The sequence below is a fragment of the Petromyzon marinus genome, unplaced genomic scaffold (assembly GCF_048934315.1).
Source record: "Petromyzon marinus isolate PM22_M1 ecotype Great Lakes invasive population unplaced genomic scaffold, UKy_Petmar_22M1.pri1.0 PM_G_Scaffold_41, whole genome shotgun sequence".
Lineage (NCBI taxonomy): Eukaryota > Metazoa > Chordata > Hyperoartia > Petromyzontiformes > Petromyzontidae > Petromyzon > Petromyzon marinus.
Genome location: NW_027422993.1, coordinates 922,621 through 941,730, shown reverse-complemented (window position 1 = coordinate 941,730; position 19,110 = coordinate 922,621). Strand labels below are relative to the sequence as shown.

The 19,110-nt window shown below is 49.0% G+C and overlaps 1 protein-coding gene across 1 annotated transcript in view; it reads right to left on the bottom strand.

The window, feature by feature from the left end:
* The window catches only part of LOC142917085 (uncharacterized), a 40,506-nt gene that overhangs the window by 9,748 nt on the left and 11,648 nt on the right, over window positions 1-19,110 (bottom strand). The window contains exons 3-8 of the mRNA XM_076061781.1: window positions 10,645-10,814; window positions 4,814-4,867; window positions 4,305-4,441; window positions 3,329-3,385; window positions 3,035-3,113; window positions 629-724 (exon numbers count right to left, since the gene is read on the bottom strand). Of these exons, the coding sequence (XP_075917896.1) occupies window positions 629-724; window positions 3,035-3,113; window positions 3,329-3,385; window positions 4,305-4,441; window positions 4,814-4,867; window positions 10,645-10,814 (593 nt within the window). The remainder of the gene's footprint in view (window positions 1-628; window positions 725-3,034; window positions 3,114-3,328; window positions 3,386-4,304; window positions 4,442-4,813; window positions 4,868-10,644; window positions 10,815-19,110) is intronic.

Genomic DNA, 19,110 nt, shown 5'->3' with positions numbered 1-19,110 from the left:
GTTGTGGTTGTGCAAGGTGGAGTTGTTGGAGTGGACGATTTGCAGAACCGGCCGGAATTTGAGCTGGGGATGCGGGCTAAAGCAGCGCAGCATTTGCGTTACGAAGCTTTGCAAACCGTCGTGTTGGATGGAATTTGCATTGACGTTCATGCCGCAGCCGCCACAAGGGAAAGACGTGGCCTGGATTAAAATCGACGTCCCCGGCAATAATGAGAAGCCAGCTCCAGCATGCGGGGAGGCCTGGGCTGGCTGGCGAAGTTGCCATGTTTCGATTTAAAGCTTTCGTGACTGCAAGGATTCTTTCGGTAAAGTCACGTAGAATGAAAATAAAATAATAAATTGATAAAATAAAATAAAACTTCGTGAGAATTTTATTGTGTTATTTTATTTTACCAAATTTATTATTTTATTCTCATTCTACGTGACTTTACCGCAAGAACCAAAGAAGAAGTTGCCATCAGCAAATGCTTTAGTAGCACTTGGGTCTCTCCACTTGGAACAAGCGACAACACCGCAGCGGTGGTTGTTGTCGAGCGGGTGGGTGGCCTAAACCCCTAAACCTTAACCGTGACGTAAACCCTTAAACCCTCCCCACCTCACCCACCACCCTCACCCCCCACCGCGTCACCTGCAGCAGGGCCCAGTCCTCGTTGACAAGCCACTGCGGCTGGTCGGCGGTGAGATCCGGCGGCGGCGGCCCCACACGGCCCGCGGCCGCCACGTCCTATTGTTATAGGTACATTGTTATTAAAGGCAATGCGTCCTATTGTTATGGTTACATTGTTATTAAAGACAATGCATCCTATTGTTATGGTTACATTGTTATTAAAGACAATGCATCATATTGTTATAGTTACATTGTTATTGAAGACAATACATCCTATTGTTATGGTTACATTGTTATTAAAGACAATGCATCCTATTGTTATGGTTACATTGTTATTAAAGACAATGCATCCTATTGTTATAGTTACATTGTTATTGAAGACAATATATCCTGTTGTTATGGTTACATTGTTATTAAAGACAATGCATCCTGTTGTTATGGTTACATTGTTATTAAAGACAATGCATCCTATTGTTATAGTTACATTGTTATTAAAAACAATGTATCATATTGTCATAGTTACATTGTTATTAAAGACAATGCATCCTGTTGTTATAGTTACATTGTTATTAAAGACAATGTATCATATTGTCATAGCTACATTGTTATATTCTTAGTTTTTTCGGTAAAGTCACGTTGAAGAGAAAAAACAAAACAACAAAATATATATAAAACAATAAAAAATTCTCACGACGTTTCGACCATAACTCAAACGGTCATCATCAGGTGTGTCGGTTTGCATAAATTTATTTTGAAAAGGCATATTTATTTATTTATATAAAAATAACGTTTGCGTCACGCGCAACGATTGGCTGTTTGCCAGGACTAGTCCATCTATTTTTTGAAAAGAGGAGGGGGGAGACGAAATTTGTTTTTATGTATGCTGTCTGAAAGCCACTGTAAGCGTGAACAATCAATCAAGAACTGAAATGATTTATCAAATCTTTCCAATGATTGCTAAGATAGAATCCATCTTCTCGGTTGAAATTGTCTCTGTGTTTGTATATGTGGATAGCCTCATGAACGAATCTCTCATGGAAGCCAGATGGCTTACAAAGAACCGTTTGAGTTATGGTCGAAACGTCGTGAGAATTTTTTATTGTTTTATATATATTTTGTTGTTTTGTTTTTTCTCTTCAACGTGACTTTACCGAAAAAACTAAGAATATGAATTACTGCAGTCACGAAAGCTTTAAATCAAAGCTACATTGTTATTAAAGACAATGCATCCCGTTGTTATAGTTACATTGTTATTAAAGACAATGCATCATATTGTTATAGTTATATTGTTATTAAAGACAATGCATCATATTGTTATAGTTACATTGTTATTAAAGACAATGCATCCTGTTGTTATAACTACATTGTTATCAAAGACAATGCATCCTATTGTTATGGTTACATTGTTATTAAAGACAATGTATCATATTGTTATGGTTACATTGTTATTAAAGACAATGTATCATATTGTTATGGTTACATTGTTATTGAAGACAATGTAAACATATTGTTATAGTTACAATTTATCAATTTATTATTTTATTCTCATTCTACGTGACTTTACCGAATGAACCAAAGAAGATATAGTTACATTGTTATTAAAGGCAATGCATCCTGTTTTTATGGTTACATTGTTATCAAAGACAATGTATCATATTGTTATAGTTACATTGTTATTAAAGACAATGTATCATATTGTTATAGTTCATTGTTATTAAAGACAATGCATCCTATTTTTACGGTTACATTGGTATTAAAGACAATGCATCATATCGTTATAGTTACATTGTTATTGAAGACAATGCATCACATTGTTATAGTTTCGTTGTTATCAAAGACAATGTATCCTATTGTTATGGTTACATTGTTATTAAAGACAATGTATCATATTGTTATAGTTACAATTTATCAATTTATTATTTTATTATCATTCTACGTGACTTTACCGAAAGAACCAAAGAAGATATAGTTACATTGTTATTGAAGACAATGCATCCTATTGTTACAGTTACATTGTTATTAAAGACAATGTATCCTATTGTTATAGTTAGTGTTGTTGAAGACAATGCATACTCTTTTTACGGTTACATTGTTATTAAAGACAATGCATCATATTGTTACAGTTACATTGTTATTAAAGACAATGCATCCTAGTGTTATAGTTACATTGTTATTGAAGACAATGCATACTATTTTTACGGTTACATTGTTATTAAAGACAATGCATCATATCGCTATAGTTACATTGTTATTGAAGACAATGCATCATATTGTTATTATCAGAGTCATGTGTGTTTGCATGTTCACCCATCCACCCACCACTCACCCACGCACTCAGTCACCCACCCTCGCCCCACTCTCCCCCCACTCTCCCTCCACTCCCCCCCCCCACTCTCCCCCCACTCTCCCCCCCACCCCCCCTCTCACCTTCTTCTCCTTAGCGATTCTCTCCGCCCTGAGCGCTGCCACCTGGACAGGTGACAGCGGCTTCTCGTAGCTGATACTGCTGCAACAACATCAACAACATCAACAACACCATCAATAACATCAACATCAACAACACCATCAATAACATCAACAACATCAACACCACCATCAACACCATCAACACCATAAACAACACCATCATCATCATCAACAACACCATCAACACCATCATCAACACCATCAACACCATCACCATCATCACCATCATCACCATCAGCGGTGCGAGGTGCTCACCTCTCCGACAGCACCGACACGTGCTTGGGATTCTTCTGGAAGAGATTTGTCCCCAACCTGAAAAGAGCGCAGCACACACACACAGTCACACACACGCACGCAGACACACACACACACACGCAGACACACACACACGCACGCAGACACACACACACACGCACGCAGACACACACACATGCACAAACACACACACGCACGCACGCAGACGCACACACATGCACAGACACACACACGCACACACATGCACAGACACACACATGCACGCATACGCACGCAGACACACACATGCACGCATACGCACGCAGACACACACACATGCACAGACACACGCACGCAGACACACACACGCACACACATGCACAGACACACACACGCACGCAGACACACACATGCACAGACACACGCACGCACGCAGACACACACACACACGCAGACACACACTCACACACACGCACGTAGACATACGCACACACACGCACGCACGCACACGCGACGTCAGGGTGGGCGGGTGAGTGAGTGGATGAGTGGGTGGGTGAGTTTGTGGGTGAGTGGGCGAGTGAGTGGGTGAGTGAGTGGGTGAGTGGGTGGGTGGGTGAGTGAGTGAGTGGGTGGTTGAGTGGGTGGGTGGGTGAGTGAGTGGGTGAGTGGGTGAGTGAGTGGGTGAGTGAGTAGGTGAGTGAGTGGGTGGGTGGGTGAGTGAGTGAGTGAGTGGGTGAGTGAGTGGGTGAGTGGGTGGGTGGGTGAGTGAGTGAGTGGGTGGTTGAGTGGGTGAGTGAGTGGGTGAGTGGGTGAGTGAGTGGGTGAGTGAGTCGGTGAGTGGGTGGGTGGGTGGGTGAGTGAGTGAGTGGGTGGGCGGGTGAGTGAGTGGGTGATTGAGTGAGTGAGTGGGTGAGTGAGTGAGTGGGCGGGTGAGTGAGTGGGTGAGTGAGTGAGTGGGTGAGCGAGTGAGTGGGTGGGTGAGCGTGCGGGCACCCACACGGGTTTGAGTGACATCCTGCGCTTGGCAGCGCTGCTCTGCGCCAGCTCAAACTTGGCAGAGAAGAGCTCCGTCTGAGTCGTGTGCTCGTCCTGCGCGAAGATCTGGCTGGTGCACAGCGGCTGCCTGCTCTTCGTCTACGCGGGGAGGGAGGGGAGGGAGGGAAGCAGTGAAATGATCATCATCACCACCACCATGAGACCCACTACAGCCATCATCATCGCCGCCACCACCATCACCACCACCACCACCACCATGAGACCCACTGCAGCCATCATCATCGCCGCCATCATCATCACCACCACCACCATCACCATGAGACCCACTTAGCTCACCTGCTCACCCGCTCACTCGCCTCCTCACCCGCTCACCCGCGGCTCGCTCGCCCGCTCATCTACCCACCTCCTCGCCCGCCTGCCCACTCACCCACCCGCTCACCCCTCTCACCCACCCACCCATTCACCCACCCGCTCACCTGCTAACCAGCGGCTCGCTCACCAGCCACTCACCTTGTAGACGCCTTTGGTCTTCTGCTTCTTCTTGGGGTGGAAGTCGTGGAGGAGCTGGGGGAGACATTGAAGGCATGAAGACGATCAGCAGCTCACCACCACCGTCACCATGGTGATGGTGAGCTCACCACCACCATGGTGACAGTCAGCTCACCACCACCGTCACCATGGTGACAGTCAGCTCACCACCACCATGGTGACAGTCAGCTCACCATCACCGTCAGCTCACCATCACCATGGTGACAGTCAGCTCACCATCACCGTCAGCTCACCATCAGCATGGTGACAGTCAGCTCACTACCACCGTCACCATGGTGACAGTCAGCTCACCACCACCACCGTCACCACCATCACCATGGTGACAGTCAGCTTACCATCACCGTCACCACCACCACCGTCACCATGGTGACAGACAGCTCACCATCACCGTCACCATGGTGACAGTCACCACCACCGTCACCATGGTGACAGTCAGCTCACCATCACCGTCACCACCACCACCGTCACCATGGTGACAGTCAGCTCACAAACACCGTCACCACCACCACCACCACCGCAGTGACGGTGATGACGATGATGACGATGAAGATGCCGATAATGCTGATGATGATGATTCTGCTGAAGCCGATGATGATGCTGATGATGAAGCTGATGATGATGCTGATGATGCTGATGATTCTGATGATGATGCTGATGATTCTGCTGAAGCTGATGGTGTGAGAAACTCATAATCAACATCATTATTGTCACCATCGTCAGCGGCAGCATCACCACCACCCACTCACTCACCCACCCACCAACTCACTCACTCACACACCCACTCACTCACCCACCCACCCACCTACTCACTCCCTACCCACTCACTCACCCACCCACTCACTCACCCACCCACCCACCCGCTCACCAAACCACCCACCCATCCACGCCTCACTCACTCACCCACGCAGCCACCCACTCACCCACCCACCCACCCACTCACCCATGAGTGGGTGAGTAGGTGGGTGGGTGAGTGGTTTGGTGGGTGAGTGAGTGGGTGGGTGGGTGAGTGGGTGGGTGAGTAGTTGGGTGGGTGAGTGGGTTGGTGAGTGAGTGGGTGGGTGGGTGAGTGGGTGGGTGAGTGGGTGGGTGAGTAGGTGGGTGGGTTGGTGGGTGAGTGGGTTGGTGGGTGAGTGGGTGGGTGAGTTGGTGGGTGAGTGGGTGGGTGGATGAGTGGGTGAGTAGGTGGGTGGGTGAGTGGGTAAGTGGGTGGGTGAGTGGCTGGATGAGTGGCTGGCTGGGTGAGTGGCTGGGTGAGTGGCTGGGTGAGTGGCTGGCTGGGTGAGTGGGTAGGTGAGTGGCTGGGTGAGTGGCAGGGTGAGTGGCTGGGTGAGCGGCTGGGTGAGTGGCTGGGTGAGTGGCTGGTTGAGTGAGTGGCTGGCTGAGTGAGCGGCTGTCACCCTGCAGCTGCAGCTGGTGCCGGGCACCACCACCACCGCTGCCCCCGGCGGTGGAGCAGATGAAATAATGGGCACGTTATTTTAATCCCCCCATCCCTCCACTCCTCTGTGCACACCGGCAGTACAAGGGGATTAAGTTAGAAATGTGTGGTTTAAGATGTGGAGCAGAGATCTCAACAAAATCATAATGGTGCATGAATGAACAAATTAAAAAAAATCGATTTTAATAAAGTATGTAATGATTGCCAGTCAGTAAGACATTCTGATTAAAATTATTAAAATTGTGTTTATTTTTACTTAACAAAGAATGCATTTATAATCACACTTACACTTCAGTCAATGAATTAGATGGACACAAGAGGGTATGTGTGTATGTTGAACGTATTTCGCATTGTACGTAACCAACCGTGCACATTGGAGGTGTGAGGTAGCAGTAGCGTTAAATGGTTTTTAACGCCAAACGGATGGATGGTTAGAAAAATGGGTTGCCATGAATAACAAAAAAAATTTTGAGCCAAATTTGTGAATGCAACACTTCCAAAAAATGTATTTTTTTAAAAAAGATTAACACTTTCATTCTGTACTCTTTGGTTCTATTCGGTAAAGTCACGTAGGTAAAAAATTAAAACAAAAATCACGACGTTTCGGCCACAACACAAGCGGCCTTCATCAGCTGAAGGGACCAGACTGTCACCTGATGAAGGCCGCTTGTGTTGTGGCCTGAAACGTCGTGATTTTTGTTTAAATTTTTTTACCTACGTGACTTTACCGAATAGAACCAAAGAGCGTGGATCCTTGCAGTCACGAAAGCTTCAAATCGAGAACTTTCATTCTGCCCTTTTTTGTAACGTTACGAGCACCATCCCCTCCGATGCAACATTATTGTTGTTCACGCTTCTTGACGCGGCGACGACAGCGGCCCACTTCGTGGGGCTGTCATTTGCGGTGGCCGGGTCGCTTCTAAAACAGCGCTGCACAGCAACTCACCGGGGCCTTGCCTGGTCAAATAAAAGGCAGTTTTAGTTTGCTTTAGTAGAACGCGGTGAACCCCGCGGTGAACCCCGCGGTGAACCCCGCGGTGAACCCCGCGGTGGCCTCGTGTGCACGGTGGGCAGCTGCGGAGGAGGAGGAGTTCACGTCGTCCCTCTTCCACTTCACTCACTTGCTGGTGACGGCCGAGCTGCTGTCCACCCATGCTGCAGGTGAGGCTCACTCACTTACCCACTCACCCACCCGCTCACCCACTCGCTCACCCACTCAACTACTCACTCGCCCACCCGCTCACCCACCCGCTCACCCACTCACTCACACACCCGCACACCCACTCAACTACTCACTCGCCCACCCGCTCACCCACTAACTCACCCACCCACTCACCCACCACTCACCCACCTGCTCACCCACCCACTCATCCACTTACAGTGAGGGAAAAAAGTATTTGATCCCCTGCTGATTTTGTACGTTTGCCCACTGACAAAAAAATGATCAGTCTATAATTGCAATGGTAGGTTAATTTGAACAGTGAGAGACAGAATAACACCAAAAAATCCATAAAAACGCATGTCAAAAATGTTATAAATTGATTTGCATTTTAATGAAGGAAATAAGTATTTGACCCCTCTCAATTAGAAAGATTTCTGGCTCCCAGGTGTCTTTTATACAGGTAACGAGCTGAGATTAGGAGCACACTCTTAAAAGAAGTGCTCCTAATCTCAGCTTGTTACCTGTATAAAAGACACCTGTCCACAGAAGCAATCAATCAATCAGATTCCAAACTCTCCACCATGGCCAAGACCAAAGAGCTCTCCAAGGATGTCAGGGACAAGATTGTAGACCTACACAAGGCTGGAATGGGCTACAAGACCATTGCCAAGCAGCTTGGTGAGAAGGTGACAACAGTTGGTGAGATTATTCGCAAATGGAAAAACACAAAAGAACTGTCAAACTCCCTCGACCTGGGGCTCCATGCAAGTTCTCACCTCGTGGAGTTTCAATGATCATAAGAACGGTGAGGAATCAGCCCAGAACTACACGGGAGGATCTTGTCAATGATCTCAAGGCAGCTGGGATCATAGTCACCAAGAAAACAATTGGTAACACATTACGCCGTGAAGGACTGAAATCCTGCAGCGCCCGCAAGGTCCCCCTGCTCAAGAAGCACATATACATGACCGTCTGAAGTTTGCCAATGAACATCTGAATGATTCAGAGGACAACTGGGTGAAAGTGTTGTGATCAGATGAGACCAAAATGGAGCTCTTTGGCATCAACTCAACTCGCCGTCTTTGGAGGAGGAGGTGTGAGTGAGCCAGTGTGAGTGAGGAGGTGTGAGTGAGGGTGTGAGTGAGGAGGTGTGAGTGAGGGGGTGTGAGTGAGGAGGTGTGAGTGAGGAGGTGTGAGTGAAGGGGTGTGAGTGAGGAGGTGTGAGTGAGGGAGTGTGAGTGAGGAGGTGTGAGTGAGGGAGTGTGAGGGGATGTGAGTGAGGGAGTGTGAGTGAGGAGGTGTGAGTGAGGGAGTGTGAGGGGATGTGAGTGAGGGAGTGTGAGTGAGGGGGTGTGAGTGAGGGAGTGTGAGGGGATGTGAGTGAGGGAGTGTGAGTGAGGGGGTGTGAGTGAGGGAGTGTGAGGGGATGTGAGTGAGGGAGTGTGAGTGAGGAGGTGTGAGTGAGGGAGTGTGAGGGGATGTGAGTGAGGGAGTGTGAGTGAGGAGGTGTGAGTGAGATAGTGTGAGGGGATGTGAGTGAGGGAGTGTGAGTGAGGGGGTGTGAGTGAGGAGGTGTGAGTGAGGAGGTGTGAATGAGGAGGTGTGAGTGAGAAGGTGTGAGTGAGTGAGGAGGTGTGAGTGAGAAGGTGTGAGTGAGGGGGTGTGAGTGAGGGGGTGTGAGTGAGTGAGGAGGTGTGAGTGTGTGAGGAGGTGTGAGTGAGGGGGTGTGAGTGAGGAGGTGTGAGTGAGTGAGGAGGTGTGAGTGTGAGTGAGTGAGTGTGTGTGTGAGTGTGAGTGTATGAGTGTGTGTGTGTGAGTGAGTGTGTGTGAGTGAGTGTGTGAGGAGGTGTGAGTGTGTGAGTGAGGAGGTGTGAGTGTGAGTGAGTGAGGAGGTGTGAGTGAGGGGGTGTGAGTGAGGAGGTGTGAGTGAGTGAGGAGGTGTGAGTGAGTGAGGAGGTGTGAGTGTGAGTGAGTGAGTGAGGAGGTGTGAGTGAGGGGGTGTGAGTGAGGAGGTGTGAGTGTGTGAGTGAGGGGGTGTGAGTGTGTGAGTGAGTGAGTGAGGGGGTGTGAGTGAGTGAGTGAGGAGGTGTGAGTGTGTGAGTGAGGAGGTGTGAGTGAGTGTGAGTGAGGAGATGTGAGTGTGAGTGAGTGAGGGGGTGTGAGTGAGGGGGTGTGAGTGTGAGTGAGTGTGAGTGAGGAGGTGTGAGTGAGTGAGTGAGTGTGAGTGAGTGAGTGAGGAGGTGTGAGTGAGTGAGTGTGAGTGAGTGAGGAGGTGTGAGTGTGAGTGAGTGAGGGGGTGTGACCGTGCGAGTTGCGATCGAGGGCCCCTCACCCAGGCCGTGCAGGAAGCTCCGTGAGTCTGCGTGCCTTCTCCGCCGCGTCCACGCAGCGCCGCCAGCCACGCCAGCCACTCGGCCGACGAGGCCTTCGGCGCTCGCGAGTCCACGGGGCGGCGGCGTAGGCGGCGGTCGCGTTTGGGGCGCGTGCGGGTCGGCGTAGTGGCGAGCGGCAGCGCGGCGGTTCACGCACCGCGTCGACGAGGCCCCCCCCCATGACCCGGGATCGATTCTCGCTTGCGGCCAACCTCGGTGACGACAGACGCGAACCGGTCCCGGGCCTCCCCTCGGCCGACTCTTAGAACGAGCGCCCCGGTGCGGTGCGTGGTAAACGTTTGCCTCGCGCGCCGTGCCGGTCTTCACGGCGCTCGCCCCAAAGGCCCGTCAACGCCACGGGTGGGGTATTTGTCTTTGCGCACGTCACCGTACGTACACACGCGGATGTATTTGTAGCCGGGCGGTTGGAGGCGGTCGCCCTCCAACAACAACGGAGGGCGGAGGAGCGACGCTCACAACGACGAGCGGGAACGACGAGCGGAGCGAGAGGGGCGGCTAAAATGCAGCGAGTTTGGGTACGGTAGGCGGCACGCAGCTGGTGGTGCATCTACCAATCGCCTCAGTCAGTCAACCCACGGTACCACCTGGGTCTGTTCCGTGAGCTCCCGTCAGCGAGCCTTCGACACTTCACGCGTCCTCAACGTGCACCCGGCCTGGCGCAGGACGCAGTGGTGACATCGCCGCCGCTTAGTGGCGAACGGCGGCTGCTGCTGTTGCAGTGTTCGTAGCTGCGCAGGTGACCGAGTGTGTGTTTACAGTTGTGCGAATGTAGTCGTGGTTTCCCCCAGAGCATCGTCACCTCTGGCGGGTGCAGCACGTCCATCAGCTGCTTGGGATTCCGCTGAGCCATGAGCACGCGCTCACCCGCCGACGGACACCCTCCGCACGGCAGGCAGTCGCTCACCAGCAGGGCCTGCGTCCGCTCCTCACCCCCACACTCACCCCGGCCCGCTTCCTCTTGGAGCATTCCTGCACACAGCGGAGACGGTGAGCCAAGTCTAATGATATCGGTCTAAAATGTATGTGGCGGCGACGCTGCTGCATTGGCAGTGGTGTCACGAATAAAATTCAACATATTCGTCAAGAGGACTGTTACCTTAAAAAGAAAGGGTATATTTACTGGTGACGTTTCAGGCAATGGCCCTTCTTCACAGCACATAGAGAAAGCAGAGAAGTGGGGTTCCAATAGACGGTAAATTACTATACAGTATTTATTTAACAAGGTAAATCCCACCGAGCTGTAAAGCTCTTTTTCAGAAGCGACCTGGCCACAAATTATAGCTCAACAAAGTGGCTCATTCACGTGGAAATGTATAGCAGCCAAATACTCTAAACGCACGTTGATTATATAAATGTGGAGGGAAAGCCGGAGCCGGAGAAAAATCTACGCGACCACGGGGAGAGAGAGACCGCAAACTCCAAATACACAGCAGGCGTCGTCAGGGACGGGATCGAACCCACGCCTTCCTGTACACCTAGCGAGGTAGTTAACATCTCACCACACAGAGAGAGACACCGCAAACTCCAAATACACAGCAGGCGTCGTCAGGGTCGGGATCTAACCCACGACTTTCTGTACACCTGGCGAGGTAGTTAACATCTCACCTCCGCAGTGCCCCTTCCAACATCACTCACTACCAATATTCGCAGCATTTCTCCCATCACCATTCACATCATCACGGCACTGCTCACAACATCAAGTCTTACACAATCACTCCCGTCACCTACTCCACTATCACTCGAACCATGACTCCCACCATCCCTCGCAACACTTACACCACCACATCATCATTTCCATATCATCGTCATGTACACCATTACACCACAACCATCACATTATCACTCACATCAATCCCCCCATTATCACACTCTCTCACACCCCTTACGCTGCATCACCCTCCCCACCCTCCACACACACGAACAACACTCAAACTATCACACCCACACATCACAATCACCTCCACACCATCACCCCCCACCCTCCACACACACGAACAACACTCAAACTATCACACCCACACATCACAATCACCTCCACACCATCACCCCTCCACACACACGAACAACACTCAAACTATCACACACACATCACAATCACCTCCACACCATCACCACCTCCACTTCACCGTCACTCACCAACACCAACATCTACACCCGCAGCGCCGTCTTACGCCATCACCACCATGCGTTGTGATCATCTTCCACATCACTCATCATTTTACACGACATCACCAACATCGCCCTCCTCCTCCTCACCGCCTTTGTGCTGTTGGTCACACGTCCTCACGTATCCCCCTCACGTATCCCCTCGCGTATCCCCTCACGTATCCCCTCACGTATCCCCCTCACGTATCCCCTCACGTATCCCCTCACGTATCCCCCTCACGTATCCCCTCACGTATCCCCCTCACGTATCCCCCCCACGTATCCCCCCACGTATCCCCTCACGTATCCCCTCACGTATCCCTCACGTATCCCCCTCACGTATCCCCTCACGTATCCCCCTCACGTATCCCCCCCACGTATCCCCCCACGTATCCCCTCACGTATCCCCTCACGTATCCCTCACGTATCCCCTCACGTATCCCCCTCACGTATCCCTCACGTATCCCCTCACGTATCCCTCACGTATCCCCTCACGTATCCCTCACGTATCCCCCTCACGTATCCCCACACGTATCCCCCTGACGTATCCCCTCACGTATCCCTCACGTATCCCCTCACGTATCCCCTTCATGTATCCCCTCACGTATCCCTCACGTATCCCCCTCACGTATCCCTCACATATCCCCTCACGTATCCCTCTCACGTATCCCTCACGTATCCCCCTCACGTATCCCCTCACGTGTCCCCCTCATGTATCCCCTCACGTATCCCTCTCACGTATCCCTCTCATGTATCCCCTCACGTATCCCCTCACGTATCCCCCTCATGTATCCCCTCACGTATCCCTCTCACGTATCCCCTCACGTATCCCCTCACGTATCCCCCTCGCGTATCCCCCCACGTATCCCCTCACGTATCCCCCTCACGTATCTTCTCACGTATCCCCTCACGTATCCCCTCACGTATCCCTCTCACGTATCCCCTCACGTATCCCTCACGTATCCCCCTCATGTATCCCTCACGTACCCCTCCCTTCAGCCAGGTCACGCTGACCCTGACCCCGTCTCTCTGCTCGAGGTCGTCACCAATATTGAGCAATCCCCACCCCACCACCAGTGAACAACAACAAAACAAAAAATTTTTCGAGGTCGTCACCAATATTGAGCAATCCCCACCCCACCACCAGTGAACAACAACAAAACAAAATTTTAAAAAAACTCGACTTAAGCTAAAATACGATAATCATGAGGTAAATTATGAGGTAAAGTGTTCATTAATTGTGTTAATTAATTACGCTGTACTATGTAGAGAACAATCGTGTCGAGGAGGAGTTTTTGCGCGGGTCGCTTTTGTTACCTCGCCTGCAAAATACAAACAGTAATCGATTCTTCGATTACTGCCATACAAAATTGGGAATCGTAAATTTTAATCTGATGCTATGGTTCGTCTCTGGAATCGATTCACAGGGCCTTTGCTGAGTCGATTACTTTGACTGCTACTGTGAAAACGGCCCTCAAGGCAAAAAATTCCTCCCCCAATAATGGCGGCAAATTACTCACCCAAGATGGCTGAAACTACTCACCCAACATGGCTGCAAACGCTCGTCCAAAACAGCGGAACCTACTTACCCAACATGGCGGCCACAGAGGCCGTAAGACGTCAAGAGCCACGTGCTTGCACGGCGGTGGAAATTCCACATTCCTCTGGACGGGGATGAGCGTGGAGCATAGAGGGTGGAGCAGTGGTCGGTGGAACCCGCACCCCTCCCACGTCCACACAGGGAGAGAGAACTTAGAATTTGGTGATTGTGCTTTGGCAGTGACTTTTTATATACAACGAGGACTCCTCGACTTACGAACGAGTTTCGTTCCAGAGGTCTCTGTTCGTAACTTTACTCCAAACGTGATGTACGGCGTGTACACTAAACACGGGGAATGCGCTTTAAAAGTTGTATAATCTCCTGCAGATGTAGATGCCACTGGTTCTTTAAGTTCTGCAGATGTAGATGCCACTGGTTCTTTAAGTTCTGCAGATGTAGATGCCACTGGTTCTTTAAGTTCTGTAGATGTAGATGCCACTGGTTCTTTAAGTTCTGTAGATGTAGATGCCACTGGTTCTTCATGTTCTGCAGATGTAGATGCCACTGGTTCTTCAAGTTCTGTAGATGTAGATGCCACTGGTTCTTTAAATTCTGCAGATGTAGATGCCACTGGTTCTTCATGTTCTGCAGATGTAGATGCCACTGGTTCTTCAAGTTCTGTAGATGTAGATGCCACTGGTTCTTTAAATTCTGCAGATGTAGATGCCACTGGTTCTTCACGTTCTGCAGATGTAGATGCTACTGGTTCTTCACGTTCTGTAGATGTAGATGCCACTGGTTCTTCACGTTCTGTAGATGTAGATGCCACTGGTTCTTCACGTTCTGTAGATGTAGATGCCACTGGTTCTTCAAGTTCTGCAGATATAGATGTCACTGGTTCTTCACGTTCTGCAGGTGTAGATGCCACTGGTTCTTCACGTTCTACAGATGTAGATGCCACTGGTTCTTCACGTTCTGCAGCTGTAGATGCCACTGGTTCTTCACGTTCTGTAGATGTAGATGCCACTGGTTCTTCACGTTCTGCAGATGTAGATGCTACTGGTTCTTCACGTTCTGCAGATGTAGATGCCACTAGTTATTTAAGTTTTGTAGATGTAGATGCCACTGGTTCTTCACGTTCTGCAGATGTAGATGCCACTGGTTCTTCACGTTCTACAGATGTAGATGCTACTGGTTCTTCACGTTCTGCAGATGTAGATGCCACTAGTTATTTAAGTTCTGCAGATGTAGATGCCACTGGTTCTTCACGTTCTACAGATGTAGATGCCACTGGTTCTTCACGTTCAGTAGATGTAGATGCCACTGGTTATTTAAGTTTTGCAGATGTAGATGCCACTGGTTCTTCACATTCTGTAGATGTAGATGCCACTAGTTATTTAAGTTCTGCAGATGTAGATGCCACTGGTTCTTCGCGTTCTGCAGATGTAGATGCCACTGGTTCTTCACGTTCTGTAGATGTAGATGCCACTGGTTCTTCATGTAGCATCTACATGACATACGGACAGGTTTTTCAAATCTCTGAAAGTCGAACGTTCGTAAGCAGAGGAGTCCCTGTATAAGGCGACGTTTCGGACAATGGCCCTCCTACACTGCACATAGCCCAGAGAGCGATGTATAAGGGTTGGAGACTGCTCATATAATTATATTTTATTTCAGTTCATTTTTGTGAAGGCAAATCGCTGTTGACTTCCAAAACAAAGTGGTACCCAATTTATCGACCCTCCCCCCACCTCCGCTGGAGGCAGAGGATGATGGGTTGAGCCAACCCCCCCAAGTCGGATTAAAAATTCGAAATCCTTCAACTCACTGGCAGCTGTGAACATTCTCGCTTGAGAGAGAACACCTGCGGTGTTGTGCATGGGGTCAATAATATCATCAGCCATGTATTTAGGATTCTTTCGCACCAATCCACTGCTGGATGAAGGCCTCCCTGAGCCACTGCCGGCATCTCAACCCAGCAGCGTCTACCCACGAAGCTATCCCATCGCTCCAGATCTAAATCAGAACACAGCTACCACGACTCCTTCATGGACTGCAAAACCTCGGCTTAACAAGCAGGCTGACGCGACCAATATAATCCATAGTACAGGGTTATTTTTTTTGGGTGAGTGGGGGGGGTGGTAGATCGCGTAAATAGAGATGTGAAGTTAATACGGTTTATGTAAAGTTTGTTTACGTGACAAACCTTAGTAATTGGCTGTGTCGGGTGGTCAGTGGGTTTAACGACACATGTATATTTACACGATCTAACTCCCCAAAAACCACTCTGTATTATGCCTTCCTGTAGCGTCGTACACTTATATTGTATTTTATACTTGATCATACTTTATATTTAGCCTTTCGTTTAAAGTAATTATATCATCATCATCACCACGATTCATGGACACGTGGCCCCGTTAGGTGTCCACTGCACATTCCATCATTTGTCATTTCCACTTTTCTCTCTCTCTGCTTTGTATTACGCTCAAGTAGTGCACCACATCACACTGACACCCAATCTCTTCCGCTGTCGTCAACCCATTCTCTGTTAGGTCCTTCCTCTGCTTAAAGCAATGGTCACAAATCCAAAGTTCGAGATATCGAACGTACGCATATCGAGGTGTTGACTTCAAAGCCTCACTCACGTGTCTCAAGACTTTTCCTGCCAAAGTTGTCCGCGGTAGGGAGAGCGATTTTGCTGTTGCTGCCGCTGCTGCTGCGTGTAATCCCGAATGAGTAATCGTCCGGTACTTTTTTTAGCCACTGGGATATTTATTAAATCAATTCCAGTTTGCACTTGTGTTTGTGTTTAACTGCGGGAGGAGGAATGATGGAAAATCTAGAGGAAACAGATGCAGAACTGGGGGAGATAATCTACAAACGCCACAATCACTCTGCAGAACAGGAGGTCATACAAACTCCACTCACACTCACTCTGCAGAACAACAGGAGGTCATACAAACTCCACTCACTATCACTCTGCAGAACAGCAGGAGATCATACAAACTCCACTCACTATCACTCTGCAGAACAGCAGCAGATCATACAAACTCAACTCACTCTCAATCTGCAGAACAGCAGGAGATCATACAAACTCCACTCACTCATTCTCACTCTGCAGAACAGGAGGAGGTCATACAAACTCCACTCACTCTCACTCTGCAGAACAGCAGCAGATCATACAAACTCCACTCACTCTCACTCTGCAGAACAGGAGGAGGTCATACAAACTCCACTCACTCTGCAGAACAGCAGGAGATCATACAAACTCCACTCACTCACTCTCACTCTGCAGAACACGAGGAGGTCATACAAACTCCACTCACTCTCACTCTGCAGAACAGCAGCATATCATACAAACTCCACTCACTCACTCTCACTCTTCAGAGCAGGAGGAGGCCATACAAACTCCACTCACTCTGCAGAACAGCAGGAGATCATACAAACTCCACTCACTCACTCTCACTCTGCAGAACAGGAGGAGGTCATACAAACTCCACTCACTCTCACTCTGCAGAACAGCAGCAGATCATACAAACTCCACTCACTCTCACTCTGCAGAACAGCAGGAGATCATACAAACTCCACTCACTCTCACTCTGCAGAACAGCAGCAGATCATACAAACTCCACTCACTCTCACTCTGCAGAACAGGAGGAGGTCATACAAACTCCACTCACTCTCACTCTGCAGAACAGCAGGAGATCATACAAACTCCACTCACTATCACTCTGCAGAACAGCAGCAGATCATACAAACTCAACTCACTCTCAATCTGCAGAACAGCAGGAGATCATACAAACTCCATTCACTCATTCTCACTCTGCAGAACAGGAGGAGGTCATACAAACTCCACTCACTCTCACTCTGCAGAACAGGAGGAGGTCATACAAACTCCACTCACTCTGCAGAACAGCAGGAGATCATACAAACTCCACTCACTCACTCTCACTCTGCAGAACACGAGGAGGTCATACAAACTCCACTCACTCTCACTCTGCAGAACAGCAGCATATCATACAAACTCCACTCACTCACTCTCACTCTTCAGAGCAGGAGGAGGCCATACAAACTCCACTCACTCTGCAGAACAGCAGGAGATCATACAAACTCCACTCACTCACTCTCACTCTGCAGAACAGGAGGAGGTCATACAAACTCCACTCACTCTCACTCTGCAGAACAGCAGCAGATCATACAAACTCCACTCACTCTCACTCTGCAGAACAGCAGGAGATCATACAAACTCCACTCACTCTCACTCTGCAGAACAGCAGCAGATCATACAAACTCCACTCACTCTCACTCTGCAGAACAGGAGGAGATCATACAAACTCCACTCACTCACTCACTCTCACTCTGCAGAACAGGAGGAGGTCATACAAACTCCACTCACTCTCACTCTGCAGAACAGCCGCAGATCATACAAACTCCACTCACTCTCACTCTGCAGAACAGCAGCAGATCATACAAACTCCACTCACTCTCACTCTGCAGAACAGGAGGAGGTCATACAAACTCCACTCACTCTGCAGAACAGCAGGAGATCATACAAACTCCACTCACTCACTCTCACTCTGCAGAACACGAGGAGGTCATACAAACTCCACTCACTCTCACTCTGCAGAACAGCAGCAGATCATACAAACTCCACTCACTCTCACTCTGCAGAACAGCAGGTCATAGAAACTCCACTCACTCTCACTCTGCAGAACAGCAGGAGATCATACAAACTCCACTCACTCTCACTCTGCAGAACAGGAGGAGATCATACAAACTCCACTCACTCTCACTCTGCAGAACAGGAGGAGGTTATACAAACTCCACTCACTCTCACTCTGCAGAACAGGAGGAGTTCATACAAACTCCTGCTCATTCAGATATTAATTCAAAGCATTGCCACAATGGCTGAATAGAAATTAACAGAATAACTAACTAGATGTCAAAGTTGATCTGTGACATTAATAATGAATGGTTATGATCACTTACGGGGGGAACAGTGCCGTAGTAGTTAGAGTACCGCAGTTCAATTCCTTGCCACAGCTCAAATCAATAGTGAGTGACATCTGATCCGGTCCTGGGCACTTCCTTTCACAAACTTGCTCTGGCCAGCGTGGTGATACACGGCTAAAACCCCCATGACCGACAAGGCATCAGGGAGGAATCAATCCATCCATCCATAAGTAGACTGAGAATGGCCAACATGTTAATTTGATTCGAGCATTCATACGATTAGTCACAAGCCAAATCTTCATTGGCATAGCTTCAGTGGAAATGCGAGAGAGAGAGAGAACCTATAGTATTTGCAAGTAGAGGGAACAAATCTTGCATAGTGTCCAATCTGTAGAACGGCACACGGTATTCAGGAAGGGATTCCATTTCAAACACTAACGCTCGTGACCCAGTGGCTGATGCCCTGACATGTAACTTGAGTAGCACATCTATTTAATAATCCTTTGATCTATCCGTATGTATACGTATGGTGGTTCAGAGAATATCACCGAAACCGTTCTGCCAATTTCAATACATGGGGAGTCCTAGGCTAGGCCTACGACATGCAGATCCTGCCCGAATGATTTA